This window comes from Paralichthys olivaceus, chromosome 3 (assembly GCF_024713975.1).
Source record: "Paralichthys olivaceus isolate ysfri-2021 chromosome 3, ASM2471397v2, whole genome shotgun sequence".
NCBI classification, from domain to species: domain Eukaryota; kingdom Metazoa; phylum Chordata; class Actinopteri; order Pleuronectiformes; family Paralichthyidae; genus Paralichthys; species Paralichthys olivaceus.
In genome coordinates, this window is record NC_091095.1 from 12,416,640 (window position 1) to 12,435,662 (window position 19,023).

Sequence of the window (19,023 nt, forward strand, 5' to 3'; positions counted from 1 at the left end):
CAATTTCATTTTATTTGACTCCTTGGAGAAGTTAAAAATGTGTGTCATGACACCATTTGCTTTCCAGCTATTCCTATTTCATTCATACAACAACTGAGGAACATGCAGGCAGAGGAGGGCAACAATGTGACATTGCGCTGTGAGCTGTCCAAACCTGTAATTACATTTGAATGGAGGAAAGAAGATGACCTGTTAAAGAACGGGATCAAGTTCCAGATCAGGAGGAGGGAGACCACACTGGAGCTTCTGATCTGGAAGCCTGTGCCTGAGGACAGTGGTGTCTACAGCTGTGTGTGTTCTGATCAGATGACATCTGCCACTGTCAAAATCACTGGTATGACCTAATTTTACAAAAGGCTGAGAAATAAAAGTGTAAAATAATTAACAATTATTGATCTAAATCTATGGTTATTTACGATTCCGCAGCTCTCCCAGTGACATTCAAGCAGAAGCTGAGGAATGTGCTGATCGAGGAAGGCAACACCGCGACTTTCCGCTGTGAGCTGTCGAAGCCTGGTCGTACTGTGGAGTGGAGGAAGAGGGGGAATGATCTCATCAGGAATGGAGGGAAATATCATATACGGCAGAGAGACATGCTGACTGAACTGAGGATCTTCGATGTGACGCCTGACGACAGCGACATCTACACGTGCATCTGTGGAAACGTAGAAACGACTGCAACTCTGACTGTAAATGGTAGGTGTTTATTAAATCTATTTTATTAAAAAAATAGCATAATTAAATATACACAGCTATGTTGTTGTTAAATTATTCACTTCCTTTCCATTACTTCTCCATTTAGCTCTTCCCATCACCTTCAAGCAAAAGCTGAAGAACCTCCAAGTTGAGGAAGGACACAACATCACATTGTATTGTGAGATCTCTAAACCTGGAGTCCCGGTGGAGTGGAGGCTCGGAGGAGACCAGTTAGAGAATGGAGAGAAGTACCAGATTAAGCAGAGGGACACAGCTCTGGAGTTAACAATCAGAGATGCTGTGCCAGAGGACAGTGGTGTATACACCTGTGTATGTAGAGAGCAGAGGACGAAGGCCACTGTTAAAGTTATTGGTACGGTCACTGTGTGATCTCCTGCATAGTTGCCCAAAGACTTGTCTTCATTTTTTTTACTTATGTTTAAACCGTGTCTGTGTTTGGTTCCATAGCTGTTCCTGCCACATTTAAAATCAGCCTGAAGAGCCAGGAGGCTGAAGAGGGGAGCAGTGTGACGTTACGCTGTGAGCTGTCCAAGAAGGGCGTCCTGCTGCAGTGGCAGAGAGATGGTCACAGGCTTTCTGAGGAGATGTCTGGAGGGAGGTATCAAATGAAAGTGGAAGGAAAGACGGCTATGTTGACCATTCTCAGCGTCCAGCCAGAGGATGCAGGGAAGTACAGCTGCATCATGGGGGATGAGAAAACCACAGCTGAAGTCAAAGTGAAATGTGAGTTTGAAGCATGAAAAGACCAATTGCAACACATTAGTCAGAGACAACAAAGAGGAATTCCATTCTTATTTGTACATTTACACACTTATAGATATCAGTTCCCTGAATGTGACAGATTTTTTTCATCAAGACCCAAGAATTATTCCCAAGGAAACAGTGAAAAATTTGAAAAAACATTCTCATTATCTCAACTGGATCCACACCATAATCTTTTTTATATGTAATCCTGCTTACAAACAAACCAACCAACAGACAAACTGTGAGGAGTGAAAACATCAGTCAATATACATAAACTTAGTACAAAGTTCAACATCACATACTCATGGTACAAATAATGTGAGGATCATTATTTCCACATGTCTGTTATGTCTTCTGAGTGAGTAGGAAAACCCTAACAGTCTTGAAGAGAGGTACAATTCTTTACCTTCTCACTCATTGAGTGAACAAAACACAAGAGTGACTAAAAGAATGTCTCCTACGACAGCACTTCCTGTGACGTTCAAACGAGAGATCCAGCATCTGGTGGCGAGGGAAGGAGACAGTGGAGCTTTCTGCTGTGAGCTCTCCAAACCTGGAGCTCCAGTGGAGTGGAGGAAAGGCAGAGTTGTCCTGAAGCCTGGAGAGAAGTATGAGATGAAGCAAGAGGGACGTCTCACTAAACTCGTTGTCAACAATATAGAGGAGAGTGATGCTGGGAAATACACCTGCCAGACTAAAGACTGCCAGTCAACTGCTGAGCTCACCGTGAGAGGTGAGACACGTTCCGGTCAGAAAATTCTCACTGAAACTTTAAAATCCTGAAGTATATTTTTTTGTAAATTTTGCATATGTGTCCAACAGAATCCCATGAGCGCAGACGTCAAAGAGGTCAGATTAATAAAAACAATGGAGTTTCATAGTCATCCAGTCTGACAATGGAAAGTGATCTGCCAAGATCACATGACTTAGTGACTCATATCATATCTATATCATTTAGAAAATAGTTTGTAATTCAATCCATCCTCAGCAGTTCTGTAACTAAATAAAACTATTATATCATGTAGAATATTCCATGTAATATTAGATGTTTAAAACATGATTTAACTCATCATTCATAATCATTGTAATATTATAGTATCATATATTGTATTGTAATATTATAGTCATTTGTTTTTACTGGTACTTCATCCATTCTTTTTTGTCTCTAGATTGTGCCCCTTTGTAAACTGTACCGTTAAAAATCTAGTTTGGGTAGTTTATTGACTTAACACTAATTCGATCTTCAAATCTAACCCTAGCATTGACTTACTGAAGCTTCTCGGCAGCTTTTCAGTTGTTGCACACATACTCAAAGTTTTTGTTCTGGTGCTCGGTTGTTGGCAGGTTTACCACCAAGTTTCAAGATGCCACTAGTCAACCAGGAGGTGACGGAGGGCAACAGTGTGGTTCTGCACTGTGAGCTCAACAAACCTGCCCCGTCAGTGGAGTGGACGAGAGGAGGTGAGCCGCTAAAGAACGGAGACAAGTATCAGATGAGGAAGAAGGAGCTCCAGGTAGAGATGAAGATTGTGAACCTCAGTCTGGACGACATGGGAGATTATACATGTGTATGTGGTGACCAGACGACCACAGCAAGGGTCCTGGTGAATGGTGAGTTCTGAATTCAACAGTAGAGGGTGCATTTGGTTTCTTTTTTGCAAGTACTTGACCATATGTCTTTTTAAAAACAAGCTGATTTTAAATACAACTGACTTTATAACAGAGTTCAATACCACAGAACTAAATTCAAAATAGACAATGTAGAGTTTTTAAGTGAATTTCTGGGACACAACCTATTGTATGTATGAATGTTAACCACTGAACAAGCTGTGTAACTGAAATATAAAATATATCAGTGCCACACGGTTACATAGCAAGTTGTAATCGGTTTAGAACAAATGTACCACAGTGGAGCTCATTATTAAATAATTCTGAATTCATTTTAATACAAGTTCAATACTATTTCTTAATATAGAACAAAACGTTTTCTGAAAATAGTCTTAAAAACAACCCCCGGGTGTTGTGATATTTTTTCCACTGCATTCGGCAGAACTTTGAAACTGCAGGGCTTCTGGCGTAGCCTCTATCTTTGCAGCTTTTACATTTCTGTTGATGCTGTTCGATTGTTTGTGTTTTGTTTGCATTTACTCTGAAGAAAACAGAGGGTATGCTGCAGGAAATATAAAATACACAAGTTTTTTTTACATTAACTATGTGACAGGTGTTTATCAATATGTTTTAATCATTTAGATGTTTTTCTTCCCCTCTCTAGAACGGCCCATTAAATTCCTTCAAGAACTGAAAAATATCCAGGTGCAGGAAGGTAACGGGGTGACACTGTGCTGTGAGCTCTCCAAACCTGACACTCCTGTGCAGTGGAAGAAAGGAGACAGTGTGTTGACCAGCGGAGAGAAATACCAGACGAAGCAGAACGGCTCCACACTGGAGCTCCTCATCAGGAAAAGCCAGCCTGAGGACAGCGGCACATACAGCTGTGTTTGTGAAGACATGAAAACCACTGCCACCATCATCATCACTGGTTAGAGGCATGACACATTATAACACATGATGATGCTTTGATCATTTGCACATCTTTTATTGTATTTTCAATTTCCTCAGCAATTCCGGTGACTTTCAAGCAGAAGTTGAAGAACCAGGAAGCTGTGGAGGAGGGCAGTGTGATGCTGCGCTGTGAGCTTTCTAAACCTGGGGTCCCAGTGGAGTGGAGGAGAGATGCTCAGCTTCTGAAGGAGGGAGACAAATATCAGATGAAGCAAGAGGGCAGGATGGCTGAGATGCTAATTAGAAATCTAACCCTCACAGACTCAGCGGAGTACTGCTGCTCTGTTGGTACTGTAGTGACTTCAGCTGACATCAAAGTAAGAGGTAGGCTTCACTACAACCATGACACTTCTTAACCACAGTGAGATAGACTTGGTATATCATTGGACATAAACAAGGCAGATATAAGAATTATTTCTAATTTGGGATTCTGCTTAATTTGCAATTCTTTTTATTCTTTACAGCTCTTCCTGTAATATTTACACAAGAGGTTGAGAATTTGGAAGTGAAGGAAGGGGACAGTGGAGTTTTCTGTTGTGAGCTCTCCAAACCTGGAGCTCCAGTGGACTGGAGGAAAGGCAGAGTTGTCCTCAAACCTGGATACAAATATGAGATGAAGCAGGAGGGACGTCTCACAAAACTGATCATCAACAACGTGGAGGAGAGTGATGCTGGGAAATACACCTGCAAGACTAAAGATAGCCAATCAGCTGCTGAGCTCGCTGTCAAAGGTAAAATCAAGATCTGAAAATATGATTCGCTAAAGAACTGCTATGAAGTAACTGAGTATTTTCAGAGAAAATAGGCACTGACGATGCCTCTACTCTCTCCCAGCTCCTCCCATCACGTTCAAGATGAAGTTAAGGAACTTGCAGGTGGAGGAGGAGAGCAGTGTGACATTGACCTGTGAGTTATCTAAACCTGGCCTCGCTGTGGAGTGGAGGAAAGAAGAGGAGCGTCTGAAGAATAATTTCAAGTATCAGATCAAAAATCGAAACAGCATCATGGAGCTGACCATCAAAAACTCCCAGCTGGAGGACAGTGGACTCTACAGCTGTGTCTATGGTGATGCCAAGACCACAGCCAAAGTTGACGTTACACGTAAGGGAGTACTGCATGCAAATCTTTTTTTATGTTTAATTCTTTTTCGAAATTAAGAAATTCACTATATTTATATTTTGTGATTATGCAGGTTTAAAATATATGCATTTAAATTCAAAAACTGCAAAAACTGGATAGGTATACAAAATGGTGAAATATTTTTAAAGAAATTAATGATATTGTATAAAAATATTTTTATCTGCTAGCAAAACATAACATGAGCATTGATTTTTTTCATCACCATGCACCCACAGCGATTCCCCTCACTTTTAAAATGGGTCTGAAGAACCAGGAGGCCCCAGAAGGAGGCAACGTGTCCCTTCGCTGTGAGCTGTCCAGGGTCGGGGTGCCTGTGCAGTGGTGGAAGGCCGAAGATCAGCTCTCTCATGGTGGGAGGTATCGGATGATGCTGAAAGGAAATGTAGCTGAGATGCATATCAAAAATGCCCAGCCAGAGGATGTCGGTCAGTACAGCTGTGTCTTTGGAGAGCAGAAGACTACGGCTGAAGTGAATGTGCGAGGTATTTGAAATACACCATGCCACTGTTAACACCTGAAATATCACCCTGTGGACTAAATATAACCCAAGATACACTTAACATCAAACCTATCCCACATAATTATGCTGACTAAATAGCATTGAAGTCCAGTGATTTGGTTCAGTAAGTGAGGTCAGTGTTTCTACGATCACTTCTATGATCATTTCTATGATAATCCAGTCAGTATGTACTGTTTTGAGTTCAAATCCCACTTCTGCAATATAATATCTCCCGTTTGTCTTTTATCAGCGGCCGCATCTGTATTCTTTGAGAAGGAGCTGGAGAACCAAGTGGTAATGGAGGGGAAACCAATGCTGTTGTCTTGTGAAGTTTCCAATGCTAATGTCCCTGTCACCTGGAAGCGGGACAACATCGTTGTTGAAGAAAGTGGACGATGCATTATAAAGAAGAACGGCGCCACGCACTCTCTGGAGATCAGGAAATTGCTTCTGGAGGATGCTGGAGAGTACTGCTGCAGCACCAGAGGCAAGAAGACCACCGCCAAGCTGGTCGTGAGGGGTAGGTGAAAATTGGAAATTCATCCCTCATTCTCATACATTTGGCTTCTTCATTACAAGAAGTGTTGCATGAAAAGAACTGACTGGCTGTTCTCATCTAACTCATTGTAAACATATCAGATTCCATCTCTAAAAATCCAGCTGCATATAGCTGCTTCTTCCTCCACAGAGCGTGTGCGGATTGTTACGGGGCTGCAGGACGTGACGGTGACAGCAGGAGAGGATGCAGTGTTTGTGTGTGAGCTGAGCCATGCTGATGTGAGTGAAGGTGTCTGGTGGCTCGGATCTAGCCCTCTGCAGAGGAATGAGATGAACCAGATGACGTGCCGGGGTCGTCAGCACCAATTGGTCCTCACCATGACAACACCTGAGGAGACGGGCACTGTGGCATTTGTGATTGGGGAAGAGAGGACCTCTGCTTGTCTGCTAGTGGTTCCTAAGCCCAAAGGTTAGAAGACACATGGGGACAAATAAAGTTTGCTTTTCATTAGTTAGATCTGCAATCCTGCACATCTCAAATACCACCTTACAAACTCAGTGTTTCTCCTTTATTTTATGTGATTTCAAATTATAGTTTTATTCGAGGAGAATCCCAAAGATGTTGTGATCATGGAAGGAGAGACAGCCACTTTGTCCTGCACGATCTCTGACTTTACCTCCACTGTTATCTGGAGACGGAACCATATTCCCCTTTGCAACAGTGATAAATATGAGTTACGTAAACAGGGAAAAGTCAACCTACTGCTTATCCATGATGTGGAGCCTCTGGATACTGGCATATACTCATGTGATACAGGAGACATGCAGAGCAGTGCCAAACTCAGCGTTACTGGTAAAATGGAAATAATTGAAATGCTAACTGTTATAGCAGCTATCTGTATTAAGTAATTAGATTAATCGAATAATACTATGAACTTCTACATCTTATTACTTCGAATGTCTGCAACCCTGTTCTTTTTCTCATATTTTCCCAGAGCTCCCTCCATTCTTCCAGGAGGAACTGCAGAGTGTGGAAGTCATGGAGGGAGGTTCGACCTCCCTGTTCTGTGAGCTGTCTAAACTGGGAGTGCCCATTCAGTGGAAAAAGAACAGACTGCCGCTGAGATCCAGCAGGAAGTACGAGATGAAGCAGGACGGCTGCCTCCTCCAGCTGCACATCAAGGAGCTCAGACTTGAGGACAGCGGCAGCTACACATGTGAGGCAGGATGTGTAGACACCACTGCGACGGTGACAGTGAAAGGTGAGAGAAGCTGGATGTGTGCATAGCAAATTTTACTAGGTCAGCAAAAAGTAATGTCTTTGTCAGTTGTTTAATTGTGTTTCTGAAACTTAAATATTTTTTTGGAGACTTACATTTTTGAAAGAAAGCAGTTCCCACCCTTATATTCTCAAAAGCAACTTAATAAATAGATTTTAGTATCATAATTACATGCAGTCAATCCCACATACTAGCATCAAGTATAGCACCTCTTATCTTCCTAGAATTGTCTGAGCCTGCTTTGACATGGAAATATTACATTCATTGTTACACTGTTTGCTTTTTTGTGGTGACATCTCACATAGATAGAAAGATGTCAAAATGATGTCTCATCCTTTTTCCCAGAGCTGCCACCATTCTTCAAGAAAGAGCTGAGAAGAGTGGAGGCTGAGGAAGGACGAGCAGCCTCCTTGTGCTGTGAGCTGTCTAAACCTGGAGTGTCAGTGCAGTGGAAGAAGAACAAATTGCCACTGAGAGCCAGCAGGAAGTACGAGATGAAACAAGATGGCTGCCTCCTTTATCTTCAGATCAAGGAGCTCACACCTGAGGACAGTGGCAGCTACACATGTCAAGCAGGAAGTGCAGAGACCAATGCGACTGTGACAGTGAAAGGTACATTTGAAGATTCATATGGCAAACGTTACAGTGTCAGCAATATCTAAATCAATTGAGTTATACATTTTTTTCTTGTCATTATCTGAATTATGATATGATATTGGGCAAAACACATCACACAAATAAGCCACATAAAACAACAAAATAATCTATTGCTTCTTATCTGTCTCAGAGCTCCCACCGTTTTTCAAAGAGGAACTGCAAAATGTGAGGGCAGAGGAGGGATGTTCTGCCTCCCTGTCCTGTGAGGTGTCTAAACCTGGGCTGTCAGTGCAGTGGAAGAAGAACAAATTGCCCCTGAGAGCCAGCAGGAAGTATGAGATGAAACAAGATGGTTGCCTCCTCCAGCTGCACATCAAAGAGCTCAAACCTGAGGATGGTGGCAGCTACACATGTCAAGCAGGAAGTGTAGAGACCACTGCTACTGTGACAGTGAAAGGTGAGTGTGCATTTTGAAATTGAAAAGTTTTATGGTGTCAGAAAGCTCTAAATCGTGAAATGTTAAATACACAAATTTATTTTGAATCATTTAATATGACATTCATTGAAGCAATATTTTCCAGTGGGGAAAAAAAATCACTAATTTATCGCAAACATTTTCTAAATCGTATTTATTAATTGAGAATGTCTAAAATGCTGGTTCTCATGCTAAAACTCTTTAAATATTTTATTGTATTTCCCAGAGCTCCAACCATTTTTCAATCAAAAATTACATAATGTGGAGGCAGAGGAGGGAGGTACAACCTCACTGTGCTGTGAGGTGTCTAAACCTGGGCTGTCAGTGCAATGGAAGAAGAACAGACTGTCACTGAGAGCAAACAGAAAGTATGAGATGAACCAAGATGGCTGCCTCCTCCAGCTGCACATCAAGGAGGTCAAACCTGAGGACGGTGGCAACTACACATGTCAAGCAGGAAGTGTAGAGACCACTGCAAGTGTGACTGTCAAAGGTTTGTGTGAATTGGGATTCTGACATTCGTTTTATTGATGTTTTCCTACCTAAACTATATTATAAACCCTCCAACTTAGAATATAGGGAGCCTGAAAAAAAGTTTTCAAAAATGTATGTTCTGCTGAGGTTTCAAGCATCCTCCACTTTATAGATGTTCAATGCTGTTTTGTCTTGCTTCTTTTCCAGAACTCCCTCCATTCTTCAAGAAGGACTTGCAGAGTATGGAGGCTGAGGAGGGAGGTGCAGTCTCCCTATCCTGTGAGGTGTCTAAACCTGGTCTGTCAGTGCAGTGGAAGAAGAACAGACTGTCACTAAGAGCCAGCAGGAAGTACAAGATGAATCAGGAAGGCTGCCTCATCGAGCTCCATATGGAGGATCTCAAACCTGAGGACAGTGGCAGCTACACATGTCAAGTAGGAAATGTAGAGACCACTGCAACTGTGACAGTGAAAGGTGAGTGAATTTGACTGAAAAGAAAACATTTTAGTATTTGCTCTGTGAGCTTTTAACCTCGTAACAAAATTGAGTTTTTTTCTTTGCCTGAAGTTTTTCAGGCGACAATGAGATAACAGCAACTCCACTTTCTGTATTGCAGCCTGGTTGAAAAACTCATGATAATGTCTGCAAATGCATTTGTTAGATCTCAGACATAATTAAACATAAGATGCATGATATGTTTTTTTTTTTTTATTCCTTACCCATTTTGCAGAGCTTCCATTATTCTTCAGCAAAGAATTACAAAGTGTTGAAGCTGAAGAGGGAGGTGCAGCTTCCTTGTCCTGTGAGCTGTCTAAACCTGAAGTGGCAGGGCAATGGAAGAAGAACAGATTGCCACTGAGAGCCAGCACAAAGTATGAGATGAAACAAGATGGCTGCCTCCTCCAGCTGCACATCAAGGAGGTCAAACCTGAGGACAGTGGCAACTACACGTGCCAAGCAGGAAGAGTAGAGACCACTGCTACTGTGACAGTGAAAGGTGTGCGCTTGTTGTAGTGTAATTAATTTACTGAGCTCTCGATGATAGGAGGATGTACTGCATCAAAGTTTTAAAAACCTAAATATTATTGTGTGAATTATCTTAAACTCTATGAATTTTCCACTGTAGCAAATTCCCCCAAAATGTAAGCGAAATCACACCATGAAAACTAAATGTATGTGGAGTGCTCATTTGGCATGCCTTCAATAATGTCATGTTCTTCTCTGTGCTGCATACCCAGAGCTGCTGCCATTCTTCCACAAGAAATTAAAAAATGTGGAGGCTGAGGAGGGAGGTGCTGCCTCCCTGTCCTGTGAGGTGTCTAAACCTGAAGTGTCAGTGCAGTGGAAGAAGAACAATCTGCCACTGAGAGCAAACAGGAAGTATGAGATGAAACACGATGGCTGCCTCGTCCAGTTGCACATCAAGGAGCTCAAACTTGAGGACAGTGGCAGCTACACGTGTCAAACAGGAAGTGTAGAGACCACTGCAACTGTGACAGTCAAAGGTGTGTGCATTTCACCAATGTGCAAATCAAATTTTACCATATCAACATACCCTCAAACCACAGAAAAGTAGTTTTACTGTCATTTAAATTCTGTTTTGTGAGTGACTTAAGTTTCTTGGAATCATTTTAGTTCAAACAAAGGAATTTGTACCCATCCACCATATAAAGACTTGTAGGGAGACACATCTGGAAATGTCATCGGCACATCAATTATGTTCAAAAATGTTCCCCTCTTTATGACAATGTTTCACAGAGCTTACCCCATTCTTCAAGAAGGATTTGCAGAGTATGGAGGCTGAGGAGGGAGGTGCAGTCTCCCTGTCCTGTGAGGTGTCTAAACCTGGTCTGTCAGTTCAGTGGAAGAAGAACAGACTGTCACTAAGAGCCAGCAGGAAGTACAAGATGAAGCAGGAAGGCTGCCTCATCGAGCTCCACATGGAGGAGCTAAAACCTGAGGACAGTGGCAGCTACACATGTCAAGCAGGAAATGTAGAGACCACTGCAACTGTGACAGTGAAAGGTGTGTGCATTTCCTCAATGTGCAAATTAAATTTTACCATATCAACATACCCTCAAGCCACAGAAAAGTAGTTTTACTGTCATTTTAATTCTGTTTTGTGAGTGACTCAGGTTTCTGGGAATCATTTTATTTTAAACAAAGGAATTTGTACCCATCCACCATATAAAGAATTGTAGGGAGACACATCTGGAAATGTCTTTGGCACATCAATTATGTAAAAAATGTCCCCCTCTTTATGACAATATTTCACAGAGCTTACCCCATTCTTCAAGAAGGACTTGCAGAGTATGGAGGCTGAGGAGGGAGGTGCAGTCTCCCTGTCCTGTGAGGTGTCTAAACCTGGTCTGTCAGTGCAGTGGAAGAAGAACAATCTGCCACTGAGAGCAAATCAGAAGTATGAAATGAAACAAGATGGCTGCCTCCTCCACCTGCACATCAATGAGCTCAAACCTGAGGACAGTGGCAGCTACACATGTCAAGCAGGAAATGTAGAGACCACTGCAGGTGTGACTGTCCAAGGTGTGTTTGCATTTTCATAATGCTGTTTCAGGACATTTTTGTGTTACAGCTGCATATAATATCTTTTACAACACTTTCCTGTTGTCTTTATCTTACCTGGACTGTTTTGTAATCCCCCAAATGTTTGTCCCCAGAACTCCCTCCATTCTTTAAGAAGGACTTACAAAGTATGGAGGCTGAGGAGGGAGGTACAGTCTCTCTGTCCTGTGAGGTGTCTAAACCTGGCCTGTCCGTGCAATGGAAGAAGAACAGACTGCCACTAACAGCCAGCAGGAAGCACAAGATAAAGCAGGATGGCTGCCTCCTCGAGCTCCACGTTGAAGCACTCAAACCTGAAGACAGTGGCAGCTACACATGTCAAGCAGGAAGTGCAGAGACAACAGCAGCTGTGACAGTGAAAGGTGTGTGCTTGTTGGTGTTCGGGGTGTATGTACATGAATTCTAGAGGGAGTATATACTTTTTTTTAAATACTTACACCTTATCTGGTAGTGTCTCAAGTCATGTTTTGCTTTCTTCTACCCCACCTAGAGCTGCCTCCATTCTTTAAGAAAGACTTAGTAAGTGTGGAGGCTGAGGAGGGAGGTGCAGCTTCCTTGTCCTGTGAGGTGTCGAAGTCTGGAGTGTTGGTGCAATGGAGAAGGAACAATCTGCCACTGAGAGCAAACAGAAAGTATGAGATGAAACAAGATGGCTGCCTCCTCCAGCTGCACATCAAGGAGCTGAAACCTGAGGACAGTGGCAACTACACATGTCAAGCAGAAAGTGTAGAGACCACTGCGACTGTGACAGTGAAAGGTGAGTGGATCAAGAACAAATCAAGTTTCCATATTTTTTGACCAGCTTCCACCACAGATATTGTTGTTGAAATTGTTTCTCATTCTTTTACAAAGCGCTACAATCTACTGCACCGAAGACAGAGCCTCCCATGATACAACCTCGACGAAAGGGCTCTGTTTCCAACACAACTCCTTCTCCAGAGAATGAGAATTGTGGTCTCCCAGAGGCCAAACCTGTTCCTCCAGAGCCCAAAAAGAGAGCTAACAGGAAAGCATCTATTACAAATTCAGAAAAAGATGTGGAGCCAGTGATGGATGTGAAACAGTCTCTGCTGAGGGAGAATAAAGAACACCAAAAGGGAAACCAACTTGAAAAATCTATTGAGAACAATTTCGATGTTGTGCACAATATAACACAACAGGAGAAGAATGAAGAAAAAGTTGGTGAGGTGTTTAAGAAAGCTGATAAGTCTGTGAGTTTACTGGAGACTGATATCAGGCAGGTCGAAGAGCCAGGTAGATCTTTGGAATCAGAAACGGAAGTTTTCCTGGAGCAGAAACAACGAAGAAGGAATTCAGAGGGAATAGTTAAAGCTGACCTTGAATTACGTCAGTCAGAGAGGATTCTGGGTGATGCTGTGGTTGAACAAACAAAGCCGGTATTAATGTATCAGGATAAGGTAGGTGATGTTGGACCGAGCTTAAAACAACCAGGAAAGCCTTTAGAGGTAATCAATGGGGTTGAGAAGAAGATGAAACCTCCAGGAACAATCCAGTGGAAGGACGGCATGGATGGAAAAGAGCCTGTGAAACCTCTAGAAAAGTTAATTGGCATGGATTCAAAGGAACATGCAATGTCAACAATGAATGAAGGTGACAAGACAGAAGAGGAACCTTTAAAACCACCAGTCAGATCTAAAGCAAAGACAGCAGAGGGAAAACAATCATCTATGTATATTTTGAATAAAACTGAGGAGGTAATTCCTCTTGCATTAGAGACAACTGTAAATGATTCACAGGAATACCATGAACAGAGAGAGAGTTTAAAACAACAAGAGGCAGAAAGAGAAAAAAATCCACAGGTGCAGGTTCCTGTAAATCGCTTGGACAAAGCTGCAGTTGAGCAACAAGAAAAACCTTCAGAAAGAGAGGCTGAGGCTCCAAAACCACCTGTGAGGATAAAAAGTAAAGCAAAGGGAGGAACGGAGAGACAACTATCAAGGGACATGGACACAGATCACGAAGGACAAGAGCTAACAGGAGGTGTAGTGACAATAACAGTTAATCAGCCAATAAAACAGTCAGGAAGACCTGTGGATAAAGAGGTCAAAGAGAAGCCCAGATTTGAGAGGAAACCATCAGTAACAAAAGAGACAGACGATTATATTAGGCAGCCTGTGAAAGCTCCAGAGAAAGACGCAAACACCAAGCAGACGATAAAACAACCGGTGAAACCCATGAGAAAGGAAACTGAAGCTGATAAGGAAATTAAACTGGCAGTAGAGCCAACGAGAAGGGAGGAAAGGCCACAGACGATGAAGAAGATGGAGGATGTTCCCCTTCTCTATATTTCTGAAGATGAAACTTTCTCAGAGGCTTTGACTGAGATACCGGTGAACCACAGCGAGATCCAGCCCATTGGCTCTTTCACTGAGGGGTCAACTCAACCCTCTAGTCTTCCTCCAATTAATATCCCCCAGAAGACACAACCATCTGAGGAGGCTCCACCAGAGTTTGACATCGAGGATGAGCCACAATTGGAAGTGGCTGCAGTCAAGATCCAGGCTGCATTTAAAGGCTACAAAACCCGCAAAGATATGCGACCTGTCTTTAAAGAGGTGTTCAAGAACCAGAGTGCAGACGTTCATAGCACACTGTCTCTATTGTGTGTTGTGGAAGGGAAACCCAGCACAGTGCGCTGGCTGAGAAATGGCACAGAAATTTCTAATGACCACCGCTGCCGCTCTAAGATCGCAGCAAATGGTGAGTGCACATTGGTGATCAAGAACCTGACCACCAACGACAGTGGAATCTATACATGTGAGGTGGTGAATAAGTTTGGTGTAACCTCCTACAATGGAAACATCACAGTAGTGCAGCCTCAGCAGCCTGCTCCTGCAGCCCAGAAGCTTGTACACCCACCCCTTGCAGCCATAACTCCTCTGCAACTTGCACCACCAAAGCCCCAGATTCAAGGTCAGATTCCCACTGCAGCTACAGATGATGCAAACTATGTAGAAAGTGTGAGCATCTCTCTGTGGGAGACCTACAACCTGACGGAGCAGGATATACCAACATGTCTGGAAGAAAGAAGAGGATCATCTCTTATTGCTGCCAGCTCCAGTGAGTAATTCCCTTATAACCTACGTGTAAGGTCAATTTGCTTGGCCACATATTTACACTACATTACATATTGTTTTTTTCGCTTTCACCAGTGTCAAGTCCGTCTGATTACGACACAGCTCCTGATATAATGGAACCTGTTGAAACTGCTCCTGCTGTTCCAAGGTGAGAGTGTAGAAGAATCTGTTTGTTTTCTTCATGTAGTTTATTGCTAATCATATATTTTGTGCTCAAAATATAATATTATCACAGGGAAGAACCAGCTGCAGAAGACCAAGTACCTCCAAAGGATGATAAAGAAGAGATAGCTTCTCCACAACCTCCTAAGCAACTCTTGAAGGTCGTAGGTAAGAAATGTTAATTGTTCATCTTTCCTGTTATACACCAACAGTTTCCAATCTGGTATACTAGAGCTGTCTTCCTGTCCTTTTTGTAGGGGCTCCTGATGGCAAAATGAGGACACCATCTCCAAAGCACCATCGTGCTCACACACCGTTAGCTAGTACCGTCTCCGGATCAGAATCAGAAGGTGAAGAGGACAGCAGAGAGGTACTTTTTGCGTGTTTTGCTCTATGTTGGAGCTATGTAATATATTTATTGACCTAATATCTGTGCTCTGTAAACATTAATGCAACAAATATGATATGATACATGTGCTTTTTCCCCCTCAGACATTTGAAATGTATGTGGCTCGAGCTGACTGCAGTCCCAACAGTGGGAATAAGGACAGTTTTATTCTGAAGGAGGGTCAGTTTGTAGAGGTGCTGGACTCTGTTCATCCTGACCGGTGGCTGGTGAGGACCAAACCCACTAAAACTAGCCCCGCTCGACAAGGATGGGTGTGTCCAGCCTACCTAGAGAAGAAGAGAAGGGTAGGATGTGTAAATCCAGACATCAGCCTGTTGCATTCTGACATCAACAATTGTCATGTAATTAACAATGGATGGGCTTTCCACAATATAAAACATGACTTTCATTTTGAACAGGAGACTTTCCCACAAGTTAGAGCCCCTCAAGAGGATCTTGATGGAATAGGGTCTTCAGGAGAAGAGTACAGGAGAGCTCTGAGGTCTGCTTTTTCTGACACTTTAAATAAACTAGGAGCCACTTTATGAGCAATTACATTTTTTCAATCGAAGAAAAAGATTATTACATTTGATAATAACGATAAAAATGTGTTGCCTTTCTTCAGTCAATTGGTCCAAGGCCTGGTTGATGGAGAGGAGGAGTTTGTGAAGGAGATGAAGACATTCACCTCTCACCAGTTGAATTATCTGGACTCTAGTCGCAACATCCCCATTAACATCCTCAACCAGAAAGAGATCATTTTCAGAAATATCAAGGACATTGTGTTGCTGCATGACAGGTAAAACACAATACATTTATTAGACTATATTTTATGCAATGCTTTCCTATTTTTCTCAATTGTTTCCATTGTCCTCATGCACAGTTTTTTTCTTCTGAAGCCTCCTCTCATTGCTTTCCTTCCAGGTTCATCCTTCCTGGTCTAAGAGGCTGTGCCACAGACGATGATGTGGCCATGCATCTGATCCAGCACACTGAAGACTTTGAGAAGTATCTTCACTACATAGTGGGACAAGCACAAGCAGAAGCCTGTGTCACTGACAAAGCTACCCAGCAGTATTTCAAAGTATTCAAATAATCTATCTGCACTTAAAAATAAATATGACTGTGGAAATTAAAGTTGCCAAGTAGAAGCATCATAACACTTATGTCATGTTTTTTATTTTTTAATATATTGCTCATTACACTGCAGGGGTTAACAGAGTCTGGTCAGCATGATGCTCCGGTCATGGATGTTCTCACCTTCCTCCAGAGACCATTGGAGCGGATTCAAACCTACCAGGCTTTACTGAAGGTCAGTTTCACTCCTTTGTTTCTTTACTTTGCAACTCACCATCAAAAGAAGTAATTTGTAACAAAATACATGTAAACATTTGTGCTTGCTCACATTTCAGTGTCTTCCGGCAATGTGTCAGCTGAACGCATGCGATGTAAATGAAAACTGTTTATTGGCAGGAGTTGATAAAGAACAAAGCCAAAAGTGGTCAGAGCTGCTGTCTGTTGGAGGATGCCTTCTCCATGGTGTCCTGTCTGCCCTGGAGGTCTGACAACCTGCACCAGGTATCCCTCATTGAGAACTACCCTGCTCCTCTAACTGCCCTGGGTGAACCTGAACGACAGGTAACTACAGATGTTTTCATTGTAACTCTAAAAACTCTAAAGTTAGGCTCATGGTCTGATATTAACATCTGGAGTCACATATAACTCTTATATTTTGTATCCATTTGTCTTGTCTTTCATCCAGGGAGTCTTTACAGTGTGGGAGGACACTCCAGAAATGAAGACGGCCTCTAGAGGGCATCAGAGACAAGTCTTTCTCTTCAAGGACTGTATTGTGGTGTGTAAACTGAAAAGAGACACGCGCATGAACAGTGTCACCTACACATTCAAGAACAAAATGAAGGTAACATATGCTCCTGTGTACTTGTGTGTCAATCCAAAAAAGATATTACAAATACTGTACTACAGTGTACTGTCTTTGCTTTTTCCATCTTGTGACCTAACACTCATTCATCTTTCTTTCTCATCCTCTCTTCTGTGATCTACTCAGCTGAATGACGTAGAAATAAAGGAGACTGTGGGTGGAGATGAAAGATCCTGGGGGTTATGGCACGAGCACAGGGGCTCAGTGCGGAGGTACACGCTGCAGGGCCGCTCCGCACTGGCTAAACTCCCCTGGCTCAAGGACCTGAAGGAGCTCCAGCAACACTGCAGTCTGCCCACCAACAGTAAGTAAATGTGAACAGGTCAAATTTGACCATGAATTAAAGCTACTCTCAAAGTTTTACAGAGCATAGAACAAACTAAGCCAGTCAATCTGTGTAGTCCCACTTACTGAAAAGTGGATATTACCCATGATCTACTGCTTCTTGAGCCAGAAGAGCTGCTGCTGTAACAAATATACCAAACTCAAGACAAAGTGGTGAATATGTCTTTGAAGGACTTCTGCACAATTTAAGTTACCAGTCCTTTTAACTGATCCACAGTTTGACATTACTCTTGAACTTACTGGTTCTGATTCTGGCAATTTTACCTGTGATTATCAGTCAGTTACATACTTACATTACCTAGTTCAAGAACAGACCTTCAAAGTGAGGGGAAGGAATGAAAGAGGCTCCATTCTCCTTATTCCAAGTCAGTGAACCATCAAACTAATTTTGACGCTGCTAGTTTAATGTCAAAAAAGTTGCATGGTGTTGTAAATCTTTGTCTTTACTCAGAATTGTTATGGGGTCGTAGCATTATTTTTTTTATATCAAATGCTTCATGTGGAATTTCTCTGTTTCTGTTTCATCAACAGGTCCACCAGTGTTCGAGTCCCTGTTGTCTGACTGCAGAACAAAGATAGGACAGACTATTAAACTGACATGCAAGGTCACAGGATCACCCAAACCAATGATCAGCTGGCTCAAAGGTCAGTTTTGAACTTGTACAGAAACACACTGTTGCCTATGTTGTTTTTTAACTTCTTCTAAATACCTGTCTATTCCTCAGACGGCCATCCTCTGGAGGACGACCCCCGTCATATTATTACAGCCGACCGCTCTGGCACCTGCAGACTCATCCTGGACAGCCTCACTGCAGACGACTCCGGACAGTACACGTGCTACGCTACCAGCTCCATGGGAGCTGCTGGTACTCTGGCTAAGGTTGTGGTGCAGGGTGAGTCTGGGGAGACACTTGAGTTGTTTCTCTTTTCGAGGATCAGTTTGTGTGTTTGTAGTTGCATTCCTTACTTGCAATAAGTGCGCTGTCACTGAGCACAGGACAGATGTGAGCACTTAATTATATTTCATCATATAAGTGCTGTCACTTAAGTAACAATTCCTTGTACTACTGCAAACTTAAATCATTACATCAATCATCTTAACTTAAAAAAAAATGTATGTTGTCCTCTGCAGCTCCACCCAGATTTGTGAGTCGGCTTGAGAGTGCGTGTCTGATAGAAGGAGAGGATATCCAGTTCATTTGTTCCACGCTCAGCACTCCTTTACCAAGAATCAGGTATGGGGGAGATAAACAGAAGACGTACCGTGGTTGTGATGTGTTTTTATTTTGGTCATTGTGTCTTTCAAACGTATCCATCTGTTGTAGGTGGTTGAAGGACGGCAGAGAGTTGACTGACCGGCAGAAATATCTCATCATGAATGATTTTCGGAGTGGAATATTGTGTCTGACAATCATCAGGGCAACAGAGGCAGATATTGGACAGTACGAGTGTGAGGTATAAACCCAATATCCTTAAAACCTACAACCAATTAAGATAATCCTCATCATTACTGTTAGAG

At 42.5% G+C, this 19,023-nt stretch overlaps 1 protein-coding gene across 10 annotated transcripts in view; it reads left to right on the forward strand.

Annotated features, from left to right (window-relative positions):
* The window catches only part of obscna (obscurin, cytoskeletal calmodulin and titin-interacting RhoGEF a), a 37,949-nt gene that overhangs the window by 6,882 nt on the left and 12,044 nt on the right, over positions 1-19,023 (forward strand). For 7 of the 10 annotated variants that reach the window (XM_069521992.1, XM_069521993.1, XM_069521991.1 and 4 more), the window contains 41 exons: positions 68-334; positions 427-696; positions 803-1,069; positions 1,165-1,440; positions 1,928-2,194; positions 2,806-3,072; positions 3,734-4,000; positions 4,081-4,347; positions 4,488-4,754; positions 4,858-5,124; positions 5,379-5,645; positions 5,913-6,182; positions 6,333-6,629; positions 6,756-7,013; positions 7,156-7,422; positions 7,786-8,052; positions 8,228-8,494; positions 8,739-9,005; positions 9,194-9,460; positions 9,717-9,983; positions 10,225-10,491; positions 10,745-11,011; positions 11,264-11,530; positions 11,665-11,931; positions 12,060-12,326; positions 12,422-14,650; positions 14,743-14,815; positions 14,903-14,997; positions 15,087-15,199; positions 15,322-15,522; positions 15,637-15,719; positions 15,843-16,016; positions 16,142-16,301; positions 16,428-16,529; positions 16,691-16,855; positions 16,980-17,138; positions 17,286-17,463; positions 18,036-18,149; positions 18,230-18,397; positions 18,637-18,739; positions 18,830-18,959. In XM_069521992.1, coding sequence (XP_069378093.1) covers positions 68-334; positions 427-696; positions 803-1,069; positions 1,165-1,440; positions 1,928-2,194; positions 2,806-3,072; positions 3,734-4,000; positions 4,081-4,347; positions 4,488-4,754; positions 4,858-5,124; positions 5,379-5,645; positions 5,913-6,182; positions 6,333-6,629; positions 6,756-7,013; positions 7,156-7,422; positions 7,786-8,052; positions 8,228-8,494; positions 8,739-9,005; positions 9,194-9,460; positions 9,717-9,983; positions 10,225-10,491; positions 10,745-11,011; positions 11,264-11,530; positions 11,665-11,931; positions 12,060-12,326; positions 12,422-14,650; positions 14,743-14,815; positions 14,903-14,997; positions 15,087-15,199; positions 15,322-15,522; positions 15,637-15,719; positions 15,843-16,016; positions 16,142-16,301; positions 16,428-16,529; positions 16,691-16,855; positions 16,980-17,138; positions 17,286-17,463; positions 18,036-18,149; positions 18,230-18,397; positions 18,637-18,739; positions 18,830-18,959 — 10,958 coding nt within the window. The remainder of the gene's footprint in view (positions 1-67; positions 335-426; positions 697-802; positions 1,070-1,164; positions 1,441-1,927; positions 2,195-2,805; positions 3,073-3,733; positions 4,001-4,080; positions 4,348-4,487; positions 4,755-4,857; positions 5,125-5,378; positions 5,646-5,912; positions 6,183-6,332; positions 6,630-6,755; positions 7,014-7,155; positions 7,423-7,785; positions 8,053-8,227; positions 8,495-8,738; positions 9,006-9,193; positions 9,461-9,716; positions 9,984-10,224; positions 10,492-10,744; positions 11,012-11,263; positions 11,531-11,664; positions 11,932-12,059; positions 12,327-12,421; positions 14,651-14,742; positions 14,816-14,902; positions 14,998-15,086; positions 15,200-15,321; positions 15,523-15,636; positions 15,720-15,842; positions 16,017-16,141; positions 16,302-16,427; positions 16,530-16,690; positions 16,856-16,979; positions 17,139-17,285; positions 17,464-18,035; positions 18,150-18,229; positions 18,398-18,636; positions 18,740-18,829; positions 18,960-19,023) is intronic. The other 3 variants (XM_069521995.1, XM_069521998.1, XM_069521999.1) reach the window with 3 other exon arrangements.